Here is a 19,820-nt window from a genome sequence, read left to right as displayed (position 1 = left end):
ATTGTGTGGGAAAGAGTGATGAGATGGGGATAGGATCTAGTATCGGGTTAGATTGAGAGGGGAGGTGCATGTATAGGGAAAATAGAGGTTATCAAATGAATGGTGTTAGAGATTGGAGGTTGGAAAGTAGAAAGCTGGGTTGGATTTTTTCCTCGCCTGGGGTGTTGATGATGCGAGGAATTGGTAGAGATTCTGGCTTTAGAGAACAGAAAGGAAAGTGTTTTGAATACTAGGTATTTTTTAAGTGTATGATGGGATGATTAATAAAAATTGAGTATATAAAGAGACCTCAGATTGGAATGCAGAGATGTTAAGCGAATATATATTGAGAGATGAAAGGGTCATAAATTGTTTTTGGTGGATTAGATTTGAATTGATGGAGAGGTAGATAGATAGATAAATTGACTAAGAAAGGTAAGGAAGTGAATAGGGAGAGTAAATGAATGATTGGATTATAGAAATTTATATTAAGTGAGAAGGAGTCGTCGGGTAGTGAAGTAATTGAAAAAGGAATAGTTGTAAGTGTAAGAATTCTTTGGGAAATGTTTATTAATAGGTATGGTCATCACATATGATTTGAATATGAAAGCGCTAGCTGAGTATATCGATCAGAGTATAAACTATGATACTTTGGAATGATTTCACTTTGCAGTATCAAGATCTCGTAACCTTAACCCTGGAGAAATGTATTGCATTTCTCTATAAATCTCTACAAGCAACCGTCCTTCTGAATACAGAAAATCACTCATAAATCATAGAACTCTAGTGTCTCATATATAATATTTCTCTCTCCGTTTCACGGATCTATAGTGAAAGGACTTTGTAGCCCTTGTGATCTTGCGTTGTGGGACACGTGGATTCCAGGACCGTCGAATTTCTTAGGTTGAGAATAAGTATAGAAGGAGAGGAATAAGAAGAGTATTGGAAATCAAAATGCGGGAGGGAGATGGGAGTATAGGTTGATGGATTGGGAGATATGGCGAGGAGGATGAGAGATGAGAAGAGTTGGGAGGGGGTGGGAAAGGAGTGAGTGATGCATGTAGAGAATGTGGTGAGGAGGATTGGGATGTTGTGTAGGGGTGTATTAGCTGGGGAAGAGTAGATGATAAAGATGGGGTATATGATGCAATGATCACTTCGGGTAGTATTTTGAGTAAGGAAATGAGGCAAGTGGAAATGTGAGTGGCTTTTGTGATCTACAAGACCTGAATAGGAAAATATCAAAGTGTTCCTCTGATTTTCTCAGACGAGATAACAATCATACGAAGACAGGCTCAATGTCTCATTGCGGATTACCCAAATAGTATCAAGAACAAAATTCTCATCGTCGATTTGGAGAACAGATTATGGTAATTCCATTCATAACGTTTGGTGGAAATCGTTACACGATATGCTGAGTTTCTTGATTAATGAACTTGTACCGTTTTCTGGTCATCTTGTGAATGAATGAGAATGTGATGGGGCGAGTGTGGAAGAATTACGAGGATAACGAATCTAGCGAGTATGAAAGTAAATAAGACTATCAGCTAAATAATCTTCACTTACGACTTCGCTCATTACAACGGTATAGCTTTTATTTTGTGTTCTTGAGTTCTTATTACTTAGTGAGAAGTAGTTGCTTGGTTTTCACCAATGGCTAGGTATCTGGTTGGTGAAATAGATACATCTAAATGAAACGGCCACGAAGTAGCCATTGACTTCACAAGCGTTTGAAACGAGAAGATCTAATCACCATAATACAGTTATTATCCATACGTCTAGGTAGTCGTTCAAATCGCGCCTTCTTGTATAATTCTCCGTATACTCACTCTAGTCGTGCCTTCCCTCTCGCTTTACACCATCTCGCAAAAGATAAAGTAAATCAGAATACAGGCTGTATTAAATCCTGTTGTTGTAAACTTCATTAACAGCATCTACATCGTTTCGTTTTTCTGTTATCACTCATCGTGTACCCTCAGCATTTTGGTCTAAAATCACTATCACCAAGTGTAAACTCATTGATCACCTCGCTTCGATAGCCAAGTATCTTCTCAGTAAGGTATGTTCGTTTCAATAAAATTCCATTCAAGAATAGCGTCAGATACTAATGTAGCTAGAAGCCGCGTTTCTAATCATAACCTCATCGCTCGACAAATAAAAGCGTGCATCTAATTAAACCGATCCGAACATGTCGAAGAGTCAGGGAAATGTCCCGAATCGCCTAGGCTTGAATTATGGGGCTAAAGCAAGCAAAGCAAGTAAAGTGAATGAAAATCCGACACTACCTGCTCAGAAGATGCAAGACAAGATCAAGGAGTTGGAACGACGTTTAGAGGAACAATTCAGTCAGAGTGAGAAGATGCAAGATAATATCGAGGGGTTGGAACGACGCTTAGAGGAGCAATTCAATCAAAGTGAGAAGATGCAGGATCAGATAAAGGTGTTGGAACGGCATTTAGAGGAACGATGCAATCAAAATGAGTCGATAGAGAAGACCCGAGATCAGAAATCTGAATACTGCAATAGTCAAACAAAGAAGCTGGGTGAGACAGTCAAGAAATTGGCTACCTTGGCATTGCAGTTAAAGAATCGCATTGATGAAGATAGCCAAAGACAAAATCGAGAAAGGGAGGCCCAGGATAAAATACAGGATGTCCAGAGTGCAATGCAAAAGATCCTTGCCACCATCATGGAACAGCAGCACAAGCATATATCGGACATGATTGAGTTTCAAATTCAGCTACCAGCTTCGATACGAGGAGAATAGTCTATTCAACAAGTATTCGGCCTGGAACCACTGCTCGGAAAAACTCCAGAAGTAGACGTCAAACCTACCCGGTATGAACAGGACGATGCGAAACATTCCAAAAAGACTAAGACGAAGACCTGATTAGAAAGGAATGATCTAGTGAATGGACCAACAAGAAGAGTGACGGTTGGTGTGGAGAGACGAAGGAGTAAAAAACTTAATAATATGTGTATCGGTCGTTGTTCCAAAGAATCTAGAGTAGTGTGAAAAGAGAACAATGCTTCTCAGACTTCACTTTATGATTCACTTCATTCCGGGACACGCCAATTTCAATAGATTAGCGAATAGCCAACCAAAAATCACAATTCAATCCGTCGTATTGAATCAAGATTCGCATCTTCTAACTCTCTCGTGCTAAACTGTTTACTGTTACGATTTGATTCTTCTCGAAATATATCAGCCTTGAAAAAACACACACAACATAACAAAAATCAACCATCAAGTATGAGTGATTACGACAATTATCAGCACAATCCTGGCAGAGGAGAGAGATTTAAAAGAGAGGATAGAGATTGAATTTATGGATCTGATAGATTGTCAAGAGTGAATTTGTAGATAAAAATGACAGATTCGGATACGCAAAGTCAATCACTAGCTACACGGGTGACATATTGGCGTAACATCTATGTGCAAAAGATCAGATCGGATTCTGTTGGTTAATCTCACAGATAGCAATTTGATCGGTTGTTAAAAGATCAAGATATTACAAAATCTCAGGCTGCTAAATCTTCGAAACGATAGCAGTCTGGTGCGCCATCGCAAGGTCCGGACGTGCTTGTTTCCTCAGTATATAAGGAAAATTTTGCCATTGATATCTTTCCACTTCTTTTATAACGTTGTCTCCGTAGGAAGATAGGATAAGACTCCTAGCTTGTAGCTAAGTGGAAACTGGCGTTTATGTAATTCCTCTCCAGGTCTAACTATACATTTTTCCCTCCTAGTCTTTAGAAAAAGCGTGGGCATTCTTTCTCTCTTCCTATTTTACTATGCTTATTTAGGATGGATAGTCCTAAGCTATCCATCCATCGTCTAACAAAAGCAAATCTTAGCGAGAACTACATGCAGGTAGTCAGGCAGAAAAGAAAGAAAACAATATATCAGCATGCTGCTCAAGCGAAAGAAGGAGTGCACGATGTTTCGAGTAAAGAATGTGTTTCTATTTGATAACAATTATCTGATTCTTTGTACACGTATTTGCAAGCTGTGACTGTCTCAATCCATACTGAACATCGTCCCCCGACAGGTAATATTCATGCTGTCTAGCAAGCAAATCGAAGTTCGCTTGGAAAGATGTACAACCCTGTTCCTGTCCCTCGAGAACTATCTATCGCTCCTATCAATACAAAGCCCGCTCCTGTACACTTTGGTTGAAAAACAGTTTATTTCGTAAGGGTTATTAATGTTTTTTTCGTGATCGCTGTGTGTTGAACTGACAACGCTTTGTGGTTAAAGAATGCCCGACTTGCAGAGACCAGCATAAGTAAGTGAAAGTAAGCATGCCATAACCACCCCTATATCTAGCTCAAGCTAATAATCTTACTACGAGCCATATGAAGTACATCTTCGTAGAATCATCAAGCCCCAGTATTGTCTTTTATTCTGGAGCAGGAACTCGACCGTGCATCCGTCGGGCAGGAATCCAAGTGAAGGGAGAGAGATTTAGGTTGGCTCCTGGATGCTGTCTGTACGAGTGCGTTGGCATGTGTACACGGAAGTGCTCTGAAACTGAAGGCTGCCCTGTATTCTGGAAGGGGCTTTGACTAATATTGGGGCTCGGATTCCCCGCTGTATTTTGTGCCGTTTCACTCCCTGATTGCAACCGTTCGTGAATTTTGTCGTAAGCCAGTTTTCGTGCTTGTTCAGTTGAAAGTCGTTGTTTTCGTTCTTCCTCGTACACCATTTGAAATTCTTGAAAAGCTCTTGCGGTTACCATCTGGAGCCGCCACTCTTTTTCTTGCTCCATGTGAAAATATCGCCATACCTCTTGGAGTTGCTCGTATCTTTTCTGTGACTCTCGACATTGTGATTGGAGTCGCATGCATTCTGACCGTGATTCTTGCAGTTCGGCTTGAGATGCTTTGAACATATCACTTATGCTATCGTATAATTTTTTCCAGTCAGATTGGGATGCTGGGCTATGCGACGATTCATTCGAGAGGTTGTTGTTTAAGAAATGATTGTTCGAGTGATCACCATGCGAGAAGTTCCCGTTCGAGAAGTCCCCATTTGAAAGGTCACCGTTCGAAAGGTCACCGTTCGAAAGGTCACCGTTCGAGTAGTCTCCGCTCATTGTGTGGCTAATGATGGACTATTGAATGACTTTGATATTCCAAAAACAATGATGTTGTACAAATCTTGAGAACTCGAATGATTTTCCTTGATAACAAACATGTTTGGTGCTACTTCCTTCATTCCTTCCTTACTAAAGGAGCAATCCCAAACATCAGGTGGGACTACCACATTAGGTTTAAAGTTCTAAAGGCCCGCAGTGCATTCTAACAAACAGAAGTATTTGATGTCCAAATCTATCGGCACGATTCACGTGATTTAAAACACTGGGTTTGTATCTCGTTTTGCTTTCCAACATTGACATGACAGTTCATGATGAGAGAAGTATCTACAAACGAAAAGATGGACCACAGCGGTATTATTCAAGATAGTATTTAACTCTACCTAGATCAGGATATCCGATAGTGCGGAATCTATATACAAGCAAAATAACCTCAACGCCTTTCCTACCCAATACCGGGTCCGTAGACTCGCCGGTCGATACCCATATCCATACCCAATGCTTATACATATACAATACCATAACTCCTAAAAATGCTTGATTCCGTTTCAAACGCCAGGATGTATGCCCTTGGCTATGCCTTTGCCATATGCTATGCCCCTGTATTATGCAATGCTCAAACACTATGCCTGCCGATGTATGTACCGTCGTTGATTAATCATATATCCTGTGCCCTCCAACCATTAAGCGTCACCACTTTTATCTGTCCCATTAATTGCAGAGCCGTCGACACTCGTATCAACTGGATCATGCTCATGAACCGGGTCCGAAGGCCCACTCGTTTCCTCAGATTCCCCATCCGTCGAAATCGAAAATTCCTCCTGAACAGGCGTCATGGCCGCCACTCCGGCCCCAATACCAACAGTTCCCAATCTATCGGCCCCCTCGACATCCCACCAACTTCTATCGCCCCTTCCTCTCTCCGTTATTACACTATTACCCGCCTGCGCCTCGAATCTCCTCTGCGCCAGTTCCTGGTCTCTTCTTTTGTACGCTTGTCGCGCTTCCCTAGCCATTTCATTCCTCGTTTTTCCCGGCCCGTGTCCCTGACTCTCCTTTCCCTTCCCAAAAAAGATAACCCAGAATTTGAAACTCCCGAAAAATGTTCCACCCGTTCCGGGGATGTGTTTCCACGGCTTCTCACGTGTGGAGAATAACCAACAATCCACAGCACCCTGTGCACAAACAAAAACCGTAGTTAATAAATTAATCGCAAGTGGCGGATTGACCGCCAGTTTATCATTGAATTGTAGAATGTGGGATACGAATGGTATTGTCCACATCCCTAGGTAGACCAAAGGATAAATAAATAGAAATCGAAGTTGACGACGGATTTTCTCTCGTGTACGTATCATTTCCGAGACAGTTAAGTCTTGACCGCTAGAATTAACAAGATTCATATCGTAAGGATTTCCTTGTTCTGCTGATCCATTTTGTTGTTGAAGGGTAGCGGGATGTATGTATATGGAACCATTCGAGTCGATAGATAATCGTCTGGCAATGCTTTCTCTCCATGAATTTCGAAATTGAGGATTAGGAAGTGGATTGAGTATTTGCTGCGGCATCAAGAGAACTGGATTGGTTATCTCAGATACATTTTGTGGTGTTGATGCTCCGGCGTATGAGTCAGTATCTGGTGCAGAAACCTCTGATGGAGGTGATACGGAATGAGTTCGATTGCGAGAGTGGAATACTGAAGTCCACATAAATTGATGAGCATTGTTCCTCATATTTGCAAGGGATTCCAAAGTCGATGAGGATTGTTTCCTCCTCTCGGAAACATAAGCAGCGGAAGGACGTCTTATTTCAGTCACGGGTCCATTAAGAGTTAGAGCTGGAGGAGGTAGACTCCTTCGTACATGGTTGCGTCTGTTCGAATCATAACTATCCTGTGAATGGCTATTCTCGAATCCACGGAATCTAAATCGTACATAGAAATATATCGAAACATAAACAGTGACAATCGTGATGAAAATAATGTATCGAGGGATCCAACTTAAAGCCAATCGATACCAAAAAGGTCGTACTGGCAGATAACAAAATGTTCCTTGAGCAACATAAGCTTCATGGTTATTAACAAAAGCCAGAGACGACGTTAAGATTGGAAAGACTATCCAAATGGCGTAAGCTATCTTTCGATATGGATAGAGACCCCCTTCACCAGCCGAGGATTTTGGCCTAAAGATATATAACGCAGTATGTACAGCAACCATGAGAACCGAAATATCTACACTCAAATTAATAAATGTTGATGCACATATGGAATGGGATCTCAAACCTGAAGCTTCAATTCCCAAAGATAGAAAAAATCCACTTATTTGACAAAAGTTTGAAGCATCTTCTACGGGGCCGTGTAAGAAGATAACGATTGGGAAAACCATAAACCATAAAGCTTTAAACATATCACTTTGGATTAATAACATAATAAGACTAATCGGTTATCAGTATATACATGGACATAAAAATGGAGGGGTAAATGGGGTGGGTAATGCTCACTCATGTCTGAATGAACGTCTCATTCTAACAAACCAATAAAAAGCTAGGATCGAAGAAGCAACACTAGCAGTTGCAAATGACAATGCAAGTTTTTGTAAAATCAATCCTTCTGATATCGATACATCTTGACCTTCATTCGTATTGTCTCCAATATCTCTCGAGGAAAATTGAAGCACAGTTCGTGCTATGTGTGTTGGGAGGGGTGCCATGGAGAATATGGCATCTGAGTTTTGTCTCGTAATGAGGGGGACTTTCGTTGTATGTTATGGATCGGGCTTTTCCTTCCAACTTCTAAATTCCTCCAACATGATCACCAACGTTATTTTACACCATTATCGTGCTATTTTCTATGCTTTCGACGTTGGTGTATATGGTCTGGTGTGTGTAGTACGAAAGCTTGTTGTACGGTAACGTTGACGTCAAAACTAATGGTACCTGGTTCTTCGTAGATTTTCTTTTGTGATGTGCCGGACCGAAAAATTCAAGATCCAAATTCCGAGACTTGTGAATACATTGAAGTACTTTCTCTGAGTGATATAAGTTTTCTTCTTCAAACTTATTAATCGGCGGTACGCGTAGTGGGGATTGGGATTCCTGCTTGAAAGGCTGGTCGGAAAGGTGGGCGAAAGAAGCGGTAAAAGGTTCCCTCGAGTTGGAAGTATGCGTACGGAGTATATTCCCCTATTATAGGAAAGTATTTGGTATTCTTTTGGAAAAGAAAAGTATAAAAGAACGTAAGAGGATCAAACACGTCAAATTGTGAAGTATGTATAATAATTGCATGTATGAGTACTAGATTACCTACAGATGATAGATATTGAAACCTGGTTCCCGTTTTGAGCTGCGGAATTATTGTTGGGTTTTTTTCTTCTTCCTCATTTCGTAGACGCTGTAGATCATTCGAATCCAACACGAGAGCAACTTACGCCAACCTACCGGTGGATGGAACAGCTGACTATTTACAAAGCTATTTGATTCAAGACGACCGTCCTCAGGGCCATTATTAAGAAACATTAAGATGAAGCGGGTATTTCAGAAATTTGGGGACCATTTCATTTGAAAAAAATTGAAAAAATGTGAAGGCTATATGTAGATCGTTTAATATTAGTTCATTGCAGTATTGTAATCTGTCGGATCTTCTAGAGTTAGTCGAGTCCCTCACCACTCCCTCGACTCTGTGTGGAAAGCCAAGCCAAGCGATGGAAAAAGCACACGCAGTATTCTCTCTGCTCTGAGTCTCTGTACGTGATTGATCCAGGTGTTTCGGGACCGTATAAGTACTCAGTCTCAATCTTCCCTTTTCACTCTATGGTACTCGTATGATTGAGCCTATTCATCGCTTCCTCTACCTAATAAGCCTTGCATCCAACATGCATAAAATATTCACGATGACGACTGGGCTAAATATCGAGTGCGGTCTTATTATTGCCAAATCCATAAAAAAATCTCGATTCTAGGTCGATGCTCTTTTCCAAAATGAATTTGTAGGGGTTGTGTGGTTCCGCTACAAAGGCTCAAATTTTACAGCCACCAATTTACTTTACCGAATTTTTCCCTGGGGCTGCACTGTTCGTGAAGGGGTTGGAGTGAAGGTTTTTTTATATCTCCGATTCCAGGGTCGGATTGGATGGAACTCATTGGACAAGATGGAAAGCAGTTCAAAGCCCTGGGGTATCACAAGAGAGTCCACAAACACGAATTAACAGAATAAGCTTCAATAGTCAGGTATATATCTAAATTGCCTTAATCAGCTGAATTTGAGAAAAGATGATCGGATACATAGATCCTAGATTATTAAGTCATCTGATATTCCTACATCACAAGTGAAGATACAAAGATCAGCATATTTCCCAAATGTTCATCATTCGCCCACCATCACAGCACAGTCCATTCATTAGCCGGTAGATACCAGGTGTTTTTATCTTCATCTTCATGTTCATGTGGTCATGACATGAGCGTGAAAATCCTGCAAAACTCTTCTTATTGCGCATTACACCCGCAACCTCCGTTCACCGACAATGTTACCAACTCTCTTCCCCGCCAGTCTAATAAAGTGGGCGGGTTCGTATGAAAGGGAAAACAGTTTGTCGTGAAAAACAACGCAACATCTGACCTTGACCGATTTTATGCGGTTCAAATTGTCCTAATGCATTACAACCCCGCATCGATTTTTTCATACCCTTGAACGTCGCATAGAAGATCCTGAGGAGCTTAATTAGGATTATGCATTAGATCACGTGATAAAAGATCTCTTCACCGAGCGGTTGCAGTGTCCCAAATCTAGAATTCTCTGCAGGAATTCTTTAGGCTTTGAGATGATTTGTCTCACACACAAGTGTGTATGACTCGTCATTACTTCTTATCTTGCATGTATCAGGACGTCTTGACTCTCAGACGGACGTAATTCGTGTGCTCTGCCAAATTGATTATAAGAATATGGAACCTCCATCAAACTGCTGGCGAATCGTGATGAGTGTGGCGATCCAGGTTCTTCGGTGACAAAAGTATTTATACTTGAGCGGTCACATTGATATGTTCTATCCGATTGCTGGGTTAAACGAGCGGATCTCCGTCCTAAGTATGAGCCAATACTCAGGCTTGCTTCGTCAAATTCCATATCTCGAGTGTTATAAGTTTGATAAGACTGATGATGATATGATGGTGGATTTGATGATCTTTGTAGTGATGATCGCTGATTCGATGATCGTCGATTTGATGATTGAAAACTCAAATATGATAGCGGAAGCATTTGTCTGGATCTCCTCACATAATCGGGAATCTCCGTATTTTCAGCCATTGGATCTGATATGTCGCCAATGTTGAAAGATTCTTCGGGTTTGAACTCGTTGTGAGATGGATGCATTCTAGCCTTGGAAGGGTTATGGGCCGATAATTTGTATAGACTTTCGTCCGAAGGTTGAGTGTTATGCCCGAATAGAGACGGAAGAAATGTGGAGAAGAATGGCTTCGTAGCTGGGAGTGCGGTGCATATCTAAAGTAGTCGGGGTTAATATCACAGATTCTTGACTGGAGACGACGACAGATAATTGAGGGATTCTTACTATTCCTATGTATAAATTCAATACACTAGATATCCACAATGGATACGAGAACCAAGTCCTATCATATGATGAATATGTAGCGTGTATATACCATATCCTAACAACACCCGAAGCACAGACAACCAATCCAGCAGCGAAGAGGAGGAAAAGCATGAATTGTTGACGAAAGGGTATGGGAAGGCTAAACACGGTAGGTATAGGTAAGAAGAAAACAAAGAAATCGGAGCAAGTATTAATGATTGCGCTTGCAAGTAAATGTGTTCGTTCATCGATGCAATTTTGAGGTGAGTTAGATAATTTCCAGTAGTCTGAAACGGGGCTATTGTATGTAATCAGCATTTTTTTCGGTCCTACAGCAAATCTGATCATCATACCTGCAATTGTTGACAATAACCACATCAAAAGCAATTGCTTCACATGCTACTATCACAATCATAGCAATGGCTAGATGTTTAAGTAAGCCTGTTCCCCTGGACATGACCCGCATCACCAAGATAAGCAAAGATATTTTCGTTAATGCAACAGCAAGTCCGAATAAACACTCCAGCAGTAAAGATATCTTGAGTCCAAACTCAGCGTCATCTGGTGCAACATCCCAGATATGACGGTTCCATTTCCAACGTTCTTGGGCGAGAAGTGCAATAACGGCGCAGGCTGTAGTCGGGACGAGAGCGATTAGAAGAAATACATCATCAATACCAAAGTGTTTGGATAGATGGGTCCGTGTAAAGGTTCGTAGACCAACCACAATGTATATAATAGGAAGAAAAACGACGGTTATTATGAGAAGTACGGGTCCTCTAGTTACTGGGTCGATGTAGTTCGGTTGTGGAAAGGTTGACAGAATCTGAGGTGGAGGGATTCGCATATTGAAAAATCGTTGAGTATTGAGCCAGCAATGCAATGATTTCAATTCCACCTACTGGGCGAGAGGAAAGGGAAACACTCTACCTTAATATTAGAACAGTTCGCATTATAGCTTGGACCTGGTCTCCATGTGCGAAAATTGGATTTTATTAGACTACTTGCTTGATAAGATGGAATCATTCACCATAAAGTCGCCCATAAACATGGCTGCCAATGGCGGGATGAAACTAATTTATCAACTGGCACAAGCTGTACGAACGCTCAGATGTTCTTCGGGATACTAAACCCATCGAGAAATAGATTGCAGGCACGTATGGACGCTCGGACGGCTCCCGTGAGAGTTCCAACGAAAGGAGAAAACCATCTTGAGCCAGAGCAACTAAACATGGTACGATATAGAATTTTGTTTGGAGTCCATTCAACGGAAGATATTTGACTTTCTCTAAAGGCGAGGGATGATCAAGGGACAGTCACCAAACTACAACTTGACACCTTCCAGCAAGTGACTACTTGCACCGTCACTACACGCCCTAGAAACGACAAGCTTTTGTCATTTTCAAAGTATAAGATTGTGGCAAAGAAGCAAAGAAAATGATTGATCGGGAAATTCGAGTGTAATTGCCATGCGAACATGCTGTCTGTGCATCCTTAGTAAGCGAAACAAATGAACTATTTCAGCAAGTGTCACTCCTACACTTGCTCTCAACTTCCATGGCATCTTGGTCAAATGGTCAAAGTATAAGAATCTACACTCGCTCTGTACCCTTTGCAGTTTCAGACTCGCTACCAAGGCACCATGACTCGAATGATTAGGGTCCATCATACCATGAGCGTATGCACAGCATACTATGCATTACTGAGCGGCTGCAACTTAGCCGCTCCTGTACCCTAACGTGAACAGGCTCTATAGCTATAGATGATCTCGTAGTACACGGAGTGTGACCCAAAGGGAGCATGGTGCTGTGCAAATGCAAAGAGCTGATCGTTGGCGCAAACCTGTGCCGGATTTCCGGGATTCGTCTGACAAATCACATGATTACTATGTAAACATCACTCAATGCTTTACGTAGATTGCCACTTCTTAAAGAACGATCCGGCCGTCTTCTGATATCGTGAAACTCTCTTAAACGCGGTGATTGATAAACATTCTCTGAAGCATTGAGCTAAGCAAACTTGGGAGACAGTGCCCATATCACATGACCATGTCTCGACCTCAAAACTTAGGGGTCAATAAAGCCTTGGGAATATTTGGAATATATGATGAAGTGTTAGGATCCATACAGTGATTTTGCCGTAATTAGAGAACCTGCAATGATCGACTAGTTCGTCGAATGACATCTTCTAAGCGTTCAGTCTATCTCCCAGAGAAGAAAAACGAAAGCCATACCACACAAGGGTTTGAAGCACATCAGGATAGTAAGTGAGCAATTATATATCAAGGACAAGATGAGCTTCCAGCATTATATAACGAAAGGGGAAAACTTTAGATGGGTTCCAATATGATAAGTTTGTGGTTTGAGAGCTTGTTGGAACAAATGAAGCATTGATCACAAGAGACAGGAATACTGCAAGTGCGACGCTAAGGTTAGTGGCCATCACTTCACTCCGACTTCACTTTTTGTATATCATCTTCATTAAATATAGCCAATGGGCAAGGATTCTTTTTATAAAATTCATCAACCCTAATTCCCAAATAGGTACCGCTTGTCTCCGCAAAGCGCACCCTGAGCTAACCCCATATTGAACGTACTGGAGCAAATCTCAGAGACGGCTTGAGTATCCATGGAACTCTATTAAAATATGTACACGCTCTATGAATAGATTACACGGGGCGCATGAGCCTCAAATTCTACCCGGAGAAGATCACGGACTGTGCTGGACGCAATGCCGCACAGGAATTCATAGATGGCCAGACTCAATATCATGCACCATGAAAAGCTGCAAGTGCGCTTACCGCAGAGAGCACCACGGAAAACAATACGGACACGAATATTATGCTCCACCTTGACTCGACGGAGCCAACGATACATAAAAAACAACGAGGGATGCAACGAGTATGATGCATCTTTCACTCCAGTTTCAACAACAACAACATCAACAACTCTATGGACATGCCCTAAGACATTCCTCGCCCCGATTAGCTTTATACAGACCCAACATTCCCAGTTACCAACCACATACCATCACATCCGATTAATATCACCGGCATAGAATACGTCCCACAAGTTTTAAAAGAAGCTTGAGGAACATCTGTGAACGAATCGACCTATGTTCCTGGGGCGTGGTGTACATACGAATCATGCAAAATTTCGAGGGAAAGGAAAGAAAGACCGTGTCATTCATTATCAAACCAGTGTATTCCGATCTGTGTAAATATGGGGAACAAAGCAAGATTCCACGCTGCATACAGTGGAGATTATTCGACAGTGGATAAGAAGCTTGTTACATCGTCGAGATGACAATACCTCAGAGAGGAATCTTAGCTTTGGCAAGGTTTTTGAACGTGAATAGAAGCGAAGAGGTAACTATGTAGTTTGTTTATTTCTATGGCTGAACGCTATACTGAGCAAGAGTAGGTCTTGCTTTGAAGGTGAGTCCTAGTCCACAAGATGAAATCCTTATACATAACCAGGAGAAAACCATGTTCACAAGATAGAAACTCCCTGGTTGGGTGTAGTCACCACTAACTCATGTATATAATAGCTAATTTACCCCCAAGATCTACGAGTTGCACTGGACAAAGCAGTTAGAGACCAAGCTTAATGTTATGCAATATAATTCCATCAATCACCATATTTTCCTCTGTTGAGATAACCATATGTCCGACCAATGATCAATCTACCATTCTTGCCTCCCCACTCCTACAACCCTAACCTCTACTCCAACATCTTTTCCAATATTCTCCAGTTCAGTCCTATTAACAACACCCCTTCCATCAAATATCCATCGTGGTGTTTTCATTCCCTTGACTATTCTTTTCCAGTCGATGTCCTGCTCTTTCCCCGTATTTGTGTCTTTCCCATGCTCGCATTTTGCGCAATTCTCCTCGCAAGGTGGTTCTGGATAAAACCTTCCTAGTGGGTCATTCATGCTCACCTCCGCACAAGACTGCGATAATAAATATTTCCTGAAATCCAACAAATCCATTTCCGAAGGATATCCGAAAAATGGTCTCGGATCAATCTTTTCCTCACTTTTCCTCTTTGTAGAGTTTTCCAGCTCCCTACAAATAAGAAGCGCGTCTGCCATCTCACAAGCCGTGTATAAGTCCTCCTCTACCCTCGCACTCTCTATTCCGTTTATCTCCTCCTTCAATACCTTCCTATCACACCCGTCATCCCAAACCACAATTTCCCCCGGTTTCTCCTCATCCAACATCCTAACTACCTTCCTCGCCAAACTCTCCCTCACATCCCCAGTACCTTGCTTAAAAGTATACCCCAGCACCGCTACCTTCTTTCCCCTCAATCCACCACCCATTTTCCTTACAATCCTCTCAATCCATCTTCTTCTCTGCCACTCGTTAACCATTATCACACTCTCCCAATACGCCGCCACTTCATCCAACCCTAATCCCTCAGCCAAATAAATCAAAGATTTAATATCTTTGCCAAAACAACTCCCTCCAAATCCAATTCCCGCTTTAAGATATTTATCCCCAATCCGAGAATCTAGGCCTACAGCCAAAGACACTTCATCGATATCCGCATTGACAGCTTCGCAAATCGCGGAAATACTATTGATGGAACTTATTCGCTGGGCTAACATGGCGTTGGAAACGAGTTTCGCTAGTTCGGAAGAGGCAGTGGTGGTGTGGATTAGGTTCTGGGGAGGGATCCAGTGGTAAAGGGAAGCGAGGGATTGGGCTGCAAGACTTGAGATGCGAGAGGAAGAAGAACCAATCAGAATGCGGTCTGGATGTAGGAGATCTTGAACGGCGGAGCCTGCGGAGAGGAATTCAGGAGATGAGAGGATCGGGAATATTTCATTAGGACGGCGAATTGCGAGCTTGAGAGCGTCAATATCCTTTCTTGTAATAGGAGAGGGGGGAACGCTATACGATGTCTTTGATAAAATCACCAGTTCGACCAGGGACGGTACTTTTCTCTACGATAATAGCTCCATGTTTTGCAAATTTTCCTACATCTTGCACAGCCGATTCTACAGCTGTCATATCTGTTGCTTTTCCGGCACCTATCCCATAAGTTTTTGTAGGTGTATTGACTGCGATCATTATCAGATCTGCTTCGCCCAGACATTTCTCGACATTGTCCGAGAAGAACAAATTTGGCGATCGTGCTGGAATGCGAATGTGATTAGCATGCTCGGAGAAATCCTCAGAAGATGATTCGGCGTTTTCAGTCGATTGATCATAGGATATTGAAAATGCCCTCGATCCATCACGACATATACGTATAATCTCTGATAGGCCTGGTTCGTGAATTGGTAAGTGTTTTGAATTCCATTGCTTTATGCGAGAAGTATCTTTATCGAAAACTGTGAATATTATTTGTGGATTCTGAAGCGCGAGGATAGCTGCTGTTGGACCGCCTAAGATCGAGAAGTTAATAAAATCCCTTAGCAGGACAGTCTGGGGATCGGAAGATTACATACCTACATACCCCGCACCTACGCAACATACATTTTTCACAAGATGAGGCGTTGAGCTCTCATTTCTAAGAGAGTTTTCGAATGTGATCCCGTCATCTAAACTCAAAGCTTGTAACATGGGACTGAAAGTAAGACTCCCATCAGGTGTTGTGGGTGCAGTTGATGTATCGTGGGTACTTTCATCTGTATCTAATGGCATCGAATCCTTTGGTGGCATACTTGGTGGTTTATATCTTCTTTGCAATATGAGAGATATCTAGGAAGCATATATACTATTTGAAAAAGCTTGAGAAGGCTGAAGATTGAGATTTAAGGTGTCAAATTTGGACCGCATGAAGTGAAGTGGAGAAAAGAACAGAAACTGCGGTCTTGTTAGGAAGCTTTTAACAGGTGAGTTTCTATCAATCTATAGTAGATATCGACAATGAGAACGAAAGCATGAGAAGAACGGAGATTGAGAGCATAGACTAGGAAGGAACAGATGACAGAAGCAGAAGGTACACTTCCACAACTGGAGCTAGTCGCCCTTCGTCATCTCTTAGAGACATCATCACAAACATATTGATAAGACTTCCCAAAATCCAAATCACTCATCACCAGGATAGGATCACGAAGAAGTTCTAAGATACTCGAAAAGGAGACGAGAGCCAACAAATTCTTACACGTTGACAGCAACACTGGCTCATGACTCATCTCAAAACAAAGATAATATTGGTAACATATCTTTTTTCTAAGATTGGTTATCCTCTGACGAGGTGTTTGATAACTGAGTATTCCCTAGAAGACGTATCTAACCATGGAACTATTAATTGGTTTCCGAAAATCAGGACCAGAAATTTCCCCACGTGGAGCTGTGTCCTCACCTCTCATTGGTTGAATGAGGTTGTACAAACAAACATCCAATAAGATAGAGATTGTGCACAGCATGGGAAGACAGCTTTCTCAAAATACACAGTTAGAATATGCTGGATAGATATGTGAAGGATTGATAACAGAGGCGAATGATGGGAATTGTGATATAACGACCTAGGCGCGTGCCTGAAAAGTGTAACCCATTAGAAGACCTTATCAATTTGTTGGTTGGGCACCACTCAAAGATTTGGGGGGTTTTTTTTGATAGAATGATTAAGTCAATGATAATCTTTTTTGGAATACAATTCCAATACGTTGAATAAATGGATTTGAGAATGGAGCTATCCAAAGATTGTCCAAATCAAAATACACCATCGGAATTTCCAGCAGCTCTCAAGGGAAAGCGTATCCTCCTCGCTACAGAATCATTTGGACCTGTAAATGGCGTGAGCAGAACGACGTTAAACTTGGTGGAATACCTTCGCAGAAATGGTGTCTCCGTCGCAGTTGTAGCGCCTCATAATTCAACCTGTGCAGTCCCGATTGCTCCCACAATAACTGATGCCAATCATATCGAATTGAGATTGAAAGGATATCCATTACCTTACAATCCAGAACTTTCGGTGGTTTATCCTGTACGTCTGTCGAAACTATATGCTGGGACATTCGGATCAAAACCAGATTTGATATATCTGGCAAGTCCTGCATCTCTAGGATTTCAGATCTTGTTACAGTTAAGACAACAGCAGAAAAAAGAACAAGTTCCGGTATTACTGAATTTCCAAACGGATTTATCAGGCTATTGCGATATATTATTTCCAACCCCGTTAAATAAATGGGCAGTTTGGGTATTTGGAAGTGTACAAGGGTATCTTTTTCGATGGGAGGGTGTCAAGGCAATATTTTATCCAAGTGCATTTGTGAAAAGATATCTAGTCAAGACAGGAGTACCGGTGAAAAAGATGATAAATTTGAGAAGAGGGGTTGATGGTTCTATGTTTCATCCTTCGAAACGACTAGAAGAACATCGAAAGGACTGGGCTCCGAATGGCGAGCTGATCATGATTTGTGTAGCTAGACTTGCACCAGAAAAAGGGTTCGAGTTTTTGAGTGACGTAGCAGATGAGTTGGTTAAGAGAGATTTCCCATTCAAGCTCATCATAGTTGGGGGCAACCAGAGTCAAAAGGTTGAACACGAAATCAAAAATTTGTTTGCAGACCTAGTGATGAAGGGAAAAGTCATCTTCACCGGGATGCTAAGAGGCGAAGCACTAGCCTCAGCTTATGCTTCTGCCGATATATTTTTGCATTGTTCAATCACTGAGACCTTTGGTCTGGTGGTTTTAGAATCAATGGCAAGTGGTGTACCAGTCATTGCCAGAGATGAGGGAGGGTAAGTTAGGCCCTTTCATGGATTTGGGACAAGCTGACCATTATTAGCCCTTCAGAAATTGTTGCAGAAAATAGATCAGGTTATTTGGTGGCCCCATCAAACCTTACAGGATTTGTTGAAAGGGTCTTGAAACTTGGCAACGATCCTAAATTGAGATCAACCATGAGTATTGAGAGTCGAAGAATGGCAGAAGAAGCAACATGGGATAGTATCGGTAATCGTGTAGCGTGCAAGATGGCCGAAATATTGGAAACAACTAAATTAATAGATACTATTCCTAACTTTAGAATACCGTTGTATAGTTGGCTCATAACGATCACTGATGGATTGAAGACTTTGTTGATACTATTCATTGTAGATGCAAGGCTTCTTGCAGGACTTGGAATAATCTGTGGAGTTTGGTTAGGCTTGATTGTAACGTGGATATTGGTTCGAATATTACTTCGCCTGAGGACTTATCTAGATAGTTTCCTTGAGTTCCAGGCTGGGGCCGAAATTTGTGGTTAATGTTAAGTCAACATTTCACCATGACATATAATTCGATCATCTATTTTGGTATTCTCATAAAAAGCGGGGTTCAATGTCCAGGAGTTGAGCATCTGTAGGTTCATGCTAAAACTTATGGATTGATGCTTGAATGATGTTCATGATCATGACAATAAATTTGTTAGATGAAAATAAAACACCAGTGTTTATGATCGGTTTGATCGACGCACGACAGAAGAAATAGGTCACATAAAGTTGTTAGACTAACAGTAACGCAAGAGTAGATAGATCAATGTCAGCAAGAGTACTGCTAACCCTAGAGGATTGCTGAAGCCTTTATTTAAAGCACCTTCTTAGGCAAAGCATCGCGAGCGCTGCCTGTGTGATGAGCTTCTGAGACTTTCTTTTCGAGATCAAAAGAAACTGATTATGCTGTGACGCAGATAAATCCTACGGTTAATGCATATGATAAAAGCAAGAAGGGAATTCGTTAAGCCCTTTGAGTGCCCTCTCATCTAGCGAGAGAGGCTGATGAAGAAATCTGTAACCCAGACAATCAATACAACAGTCAATGTCAGAATTTGCTGGATAAAAAGACAGTTTGTACCGCATCAAGTCAGGCGGTGAGTTTGTGAAAATGTATTCGACTTGATTAGAATAGGGTCAAAACAGTAACATAGTAAAAGCAGGAAAATAGTACGAAGCCTGCTACGAGGCCCGTATTCATATGCCGTGATCTAGAAGGCACATTTTTGCGCTGCAAATCCTTGCTGGTGCTCACATGCTTGTGTAAATTTAGCTTTACGATACAAGCGGCCGACTATTGACCCCACTTCAGAGGCTGAGTGTAAAAATTGTAGCAAATGTCATGCGACGGCAAAGAAATCTTCACGAGCTGACTGGCATCGCGATGGATCGAGCGACGAATGACGTTTCAAGATGTAACGGTAAAAAGCGACACTGCAGGGGTATAGG

The 19,820-nt window shown here is 41.7% G+C and overlaps 6 protein-coding genes across 7 annotated transcripts; 2 read left to right on the top strand and 4 right to left on the bottom strand.

The window, feature by feature from the left end:
• The first annotated feature begins 1,893 nt into the window (after positions 1-1,893).
• On the top strand, positions 1,894-3,107 carry BCIN_12g01210 (hypothetical protein). 2 transcript variants are annotated; one of them, XM_024696232.1, is made up of 2 exons: positions 1,894-2,038; positions 2,100-3,107. In XM_024696232.1, the coding sequence occupies exon 2, from the start codon at positions 2,168-2,170 to the stop codon at positions 2,744-2,746; it is 579 nt and encodes a 192-aa protein (XP_024552038.1). In that variant the 5' UTR covers positions 1,894-2,038; positions 2,100-2,167; the 3' UTR covers positions 2,747-3,107. The 2 variants fall into 2 exon arrangements, with proteins under 2 accessions (XP_024552038.1, XP_024552039.1); XM_024696233.1 differs by having other exon boundaries at positions 2,097-3,107.
• A 1,232-nt stretch (positions 3,108-4,339) lies between these two features.
• BCIN_12g01200 (hypothetical protein) lies at positions 4,340-5,165 on the bottom strand. Its single transcript, XM_024696231.1, has one exon. It carries the CDS (start codon positions 5,076-5,078, stop codon positions 4,383-4,385), a length of 696 nt encoding a protein of 231 aa, XP_024552037.1. The 5' UTR covers positions 5,079-5,165; the 3' UTR covers positions 4,340-4,382.
• A 255-nt stretch (positions 5,166-5,420) lies between these two features.
• Positions 5,421-8,355, bottom strand: BcGPR1. Its single transcript, XM_024696230.1, has 3 exons — positions 7,575-8,355; positions 7,357-7,508; positions 5,421-7,305 (listed from the first exon to the last, which is right to left on the bottom strand). The coding sequence occupies exons 1-3, from the start codon at positions 7,781-7,783 to the stop codon at positions 5,762-5,764; spliced, it is 1,905 nt and encodes a 634-aa protein (XP_024552036.1). The 5' UTR covers positions 7,784-8,355; the 3' UTR covers positions 5,421-5,761.
• Positions 8,356-9,292: 937 nt separating this feature from the next.
• On the bottom strand, positions 9,293-11,688 carry BCIN_12g01180 (hypothetical protein). The gene is made up of 3 exons (XM_024696229.1): positions 11,011-11,688; positions 10,637-10,955; positions 9,293-10,566 (listed from the first exon to the last, which is right to left on the bottom strand). The coding sequence occupies exons 1-3, from the start codon at positions 11,502-11,504 to the stop codon at positions 9,934-9,936; spliced, it is 1,446 nt and encodes a 481-aa protein (XP_024552035.1). The 5' UTR covers positions 11,505-11,688; the 3' UTR covers positions 9,293-9,933.
• A 2,583-nt stretch (positions 11,689-14,271) lies between these two features.
• On the bottom strand, positions 14,272-16,521 carry BCIN_12g01170 (hypothetical protein). The gene is made up of 3 exons (XM_024696228.1): positions 16,118-16,521; positions 15,564-16,054; positions 14,272-15,511 (listed from the first exon to the last, which is right to left on the bottom strand). Exons 1-3 carry the CDS (start codon positions 16,329-16,331, stop codon positions 14,342-14,344), a joined length of 1,875 nt encoding a protein of 624 aa, XP_024552034.1. The 5' UTR covers positions 16,332-16,521; the 3' UTR covers positions 14,272-14,341.
• A 464-nt stretch (positions 16,522-16,985) lies between these two features.
• Positions 16,986-19,146, top strand: BCIN_12g01160 (hypothetical protein). Its single transcript, XM_024696227.1, has 2 exons — positions 16,986-18,359; positions 18,407-19,146. Exons 1-2 carry the CDS (start codon positions 17,290-17,292, stop codon positions 18,864-18,866), a joined length of 1,530 nt encoding a protein of 509 aa, XP_024552033.1. The 5' UTR covers positions 16,986-17,289; the 3' UTR covers positions 18,867-19,146.
• The last annotated feature ends 674 nt before the right edge of the window (positions 19,147-19,820 follow it).

Source organism: Botrytis cinerea, chromosome 12 (genome assembly GCF_000143535.2).
Source record: "Botrytis cinerea B05.10 chromosome 12, complete sequence".
Lineage (NCBI taxonomy): Eukaryota > Fungi > Ascomycota > Leotiomycetes > Helotiales > Sclerotiniaceae > Botrytis > Botrytis cinerea.
This window is presented reverse-complemented; position numbering and strand designations above follow the sequence as displayed.

Excerpts from the sequence above, each read along its gene's own strand:
- BCIN_12g01210 (XM_024696232.1), top strand. The coding sequence starts at position 2,168 with ATGTCGAAGAGTCAGGGAAATGTCCCGAATCGCCTAGGCTTGAATTAT.
- BCIN_12g01200 (XM_024696231.1), bottom strand. The coding sequence starts at position 5,078 with ATGAGCGGAGACTACTCGAACGGTGACCTTTCGAACGGTGACCTTTCG.
- BcGPR1 (XM_024696230.1), bottom strand. The coding sequence starts at position 7,783 with ATGGCACCCCTCCCAACACACATAGCACGAACTGTGCTTCAATTTTCC. Across the intron at positions 7,509-7,574 it reads AGACGTTCATTCAGACATGA|TCTTATTATGTTATTAATCC; the intron begins GTGAGCATTACC and ends ATAACCGATTAG. Across the intron at positions 7,306-7,356 it reads TTTGGGAATTGAAGCTTCAG|ATATTTCGGTTCTCATGGTT; the intron begins GTTTGAGATCCC and ends ATTTGAGTGTAG.
- BCIN_12g01180 (XM_024696229.1), bottom strand. The coding sequence starts at position 11,504 with ATGCGAATCCCTCCACCTCAGATTCTGTCAACCTTTCCACAACCGAAC. Across the intron at positions 10,956-11,010 it reads GTTATTGTCAACAATTGCAG|CCCCGTTTCAGACTACTGGA; the intron begins GTATGATGATCA and ends TACATACAATAG. Across the intron at positions 10,567-10,636 it reads TGAATTTATACATAGGAATA|ATATGCACCGCACTCCCAGC; the intron begins GTAAGAATCCCT and ends CGACTACTTTAG.
- BCIN_12g01170 (XM_024696228.1), bottom strand. The coding sequence starts at position 16,331 with ATGCCACCAAAGGATTCGATGCCATTAGATACAGATGAAAGTACCCAC. Across the intron at positions 16,055-16,117 it reads CGTAGGTGCGGGGTATGTAG|GCGGTCCAACAGCAGCTATC; the intron begins GTATGTAATCTT and ends TCTCGATCTTAG. Across the intron at positions 15,512-15,563 it reads GTGATTTTATCAAAGACATC|CTCGCAATTCGCCGTCCTAA; the intron begins GTATAGCGTTCC and ends GACGCTCTCAAG.
- BCIN_12g01160 (XM_024696227.1), top strand. The coding sequence starts at position 17,290 with ATGGATTTGAGAATGGAGCTATCCAAAGATTGTCCAAATCAAAATACA. Across the intron at positions 18,360-18,406 it reads ATTGCCAGAGATGAGGGAGG|CCCTTCAGAAATTGTTGCAG; the intron begins GTAAGTTAGGCC and ends GACCATTATTAG.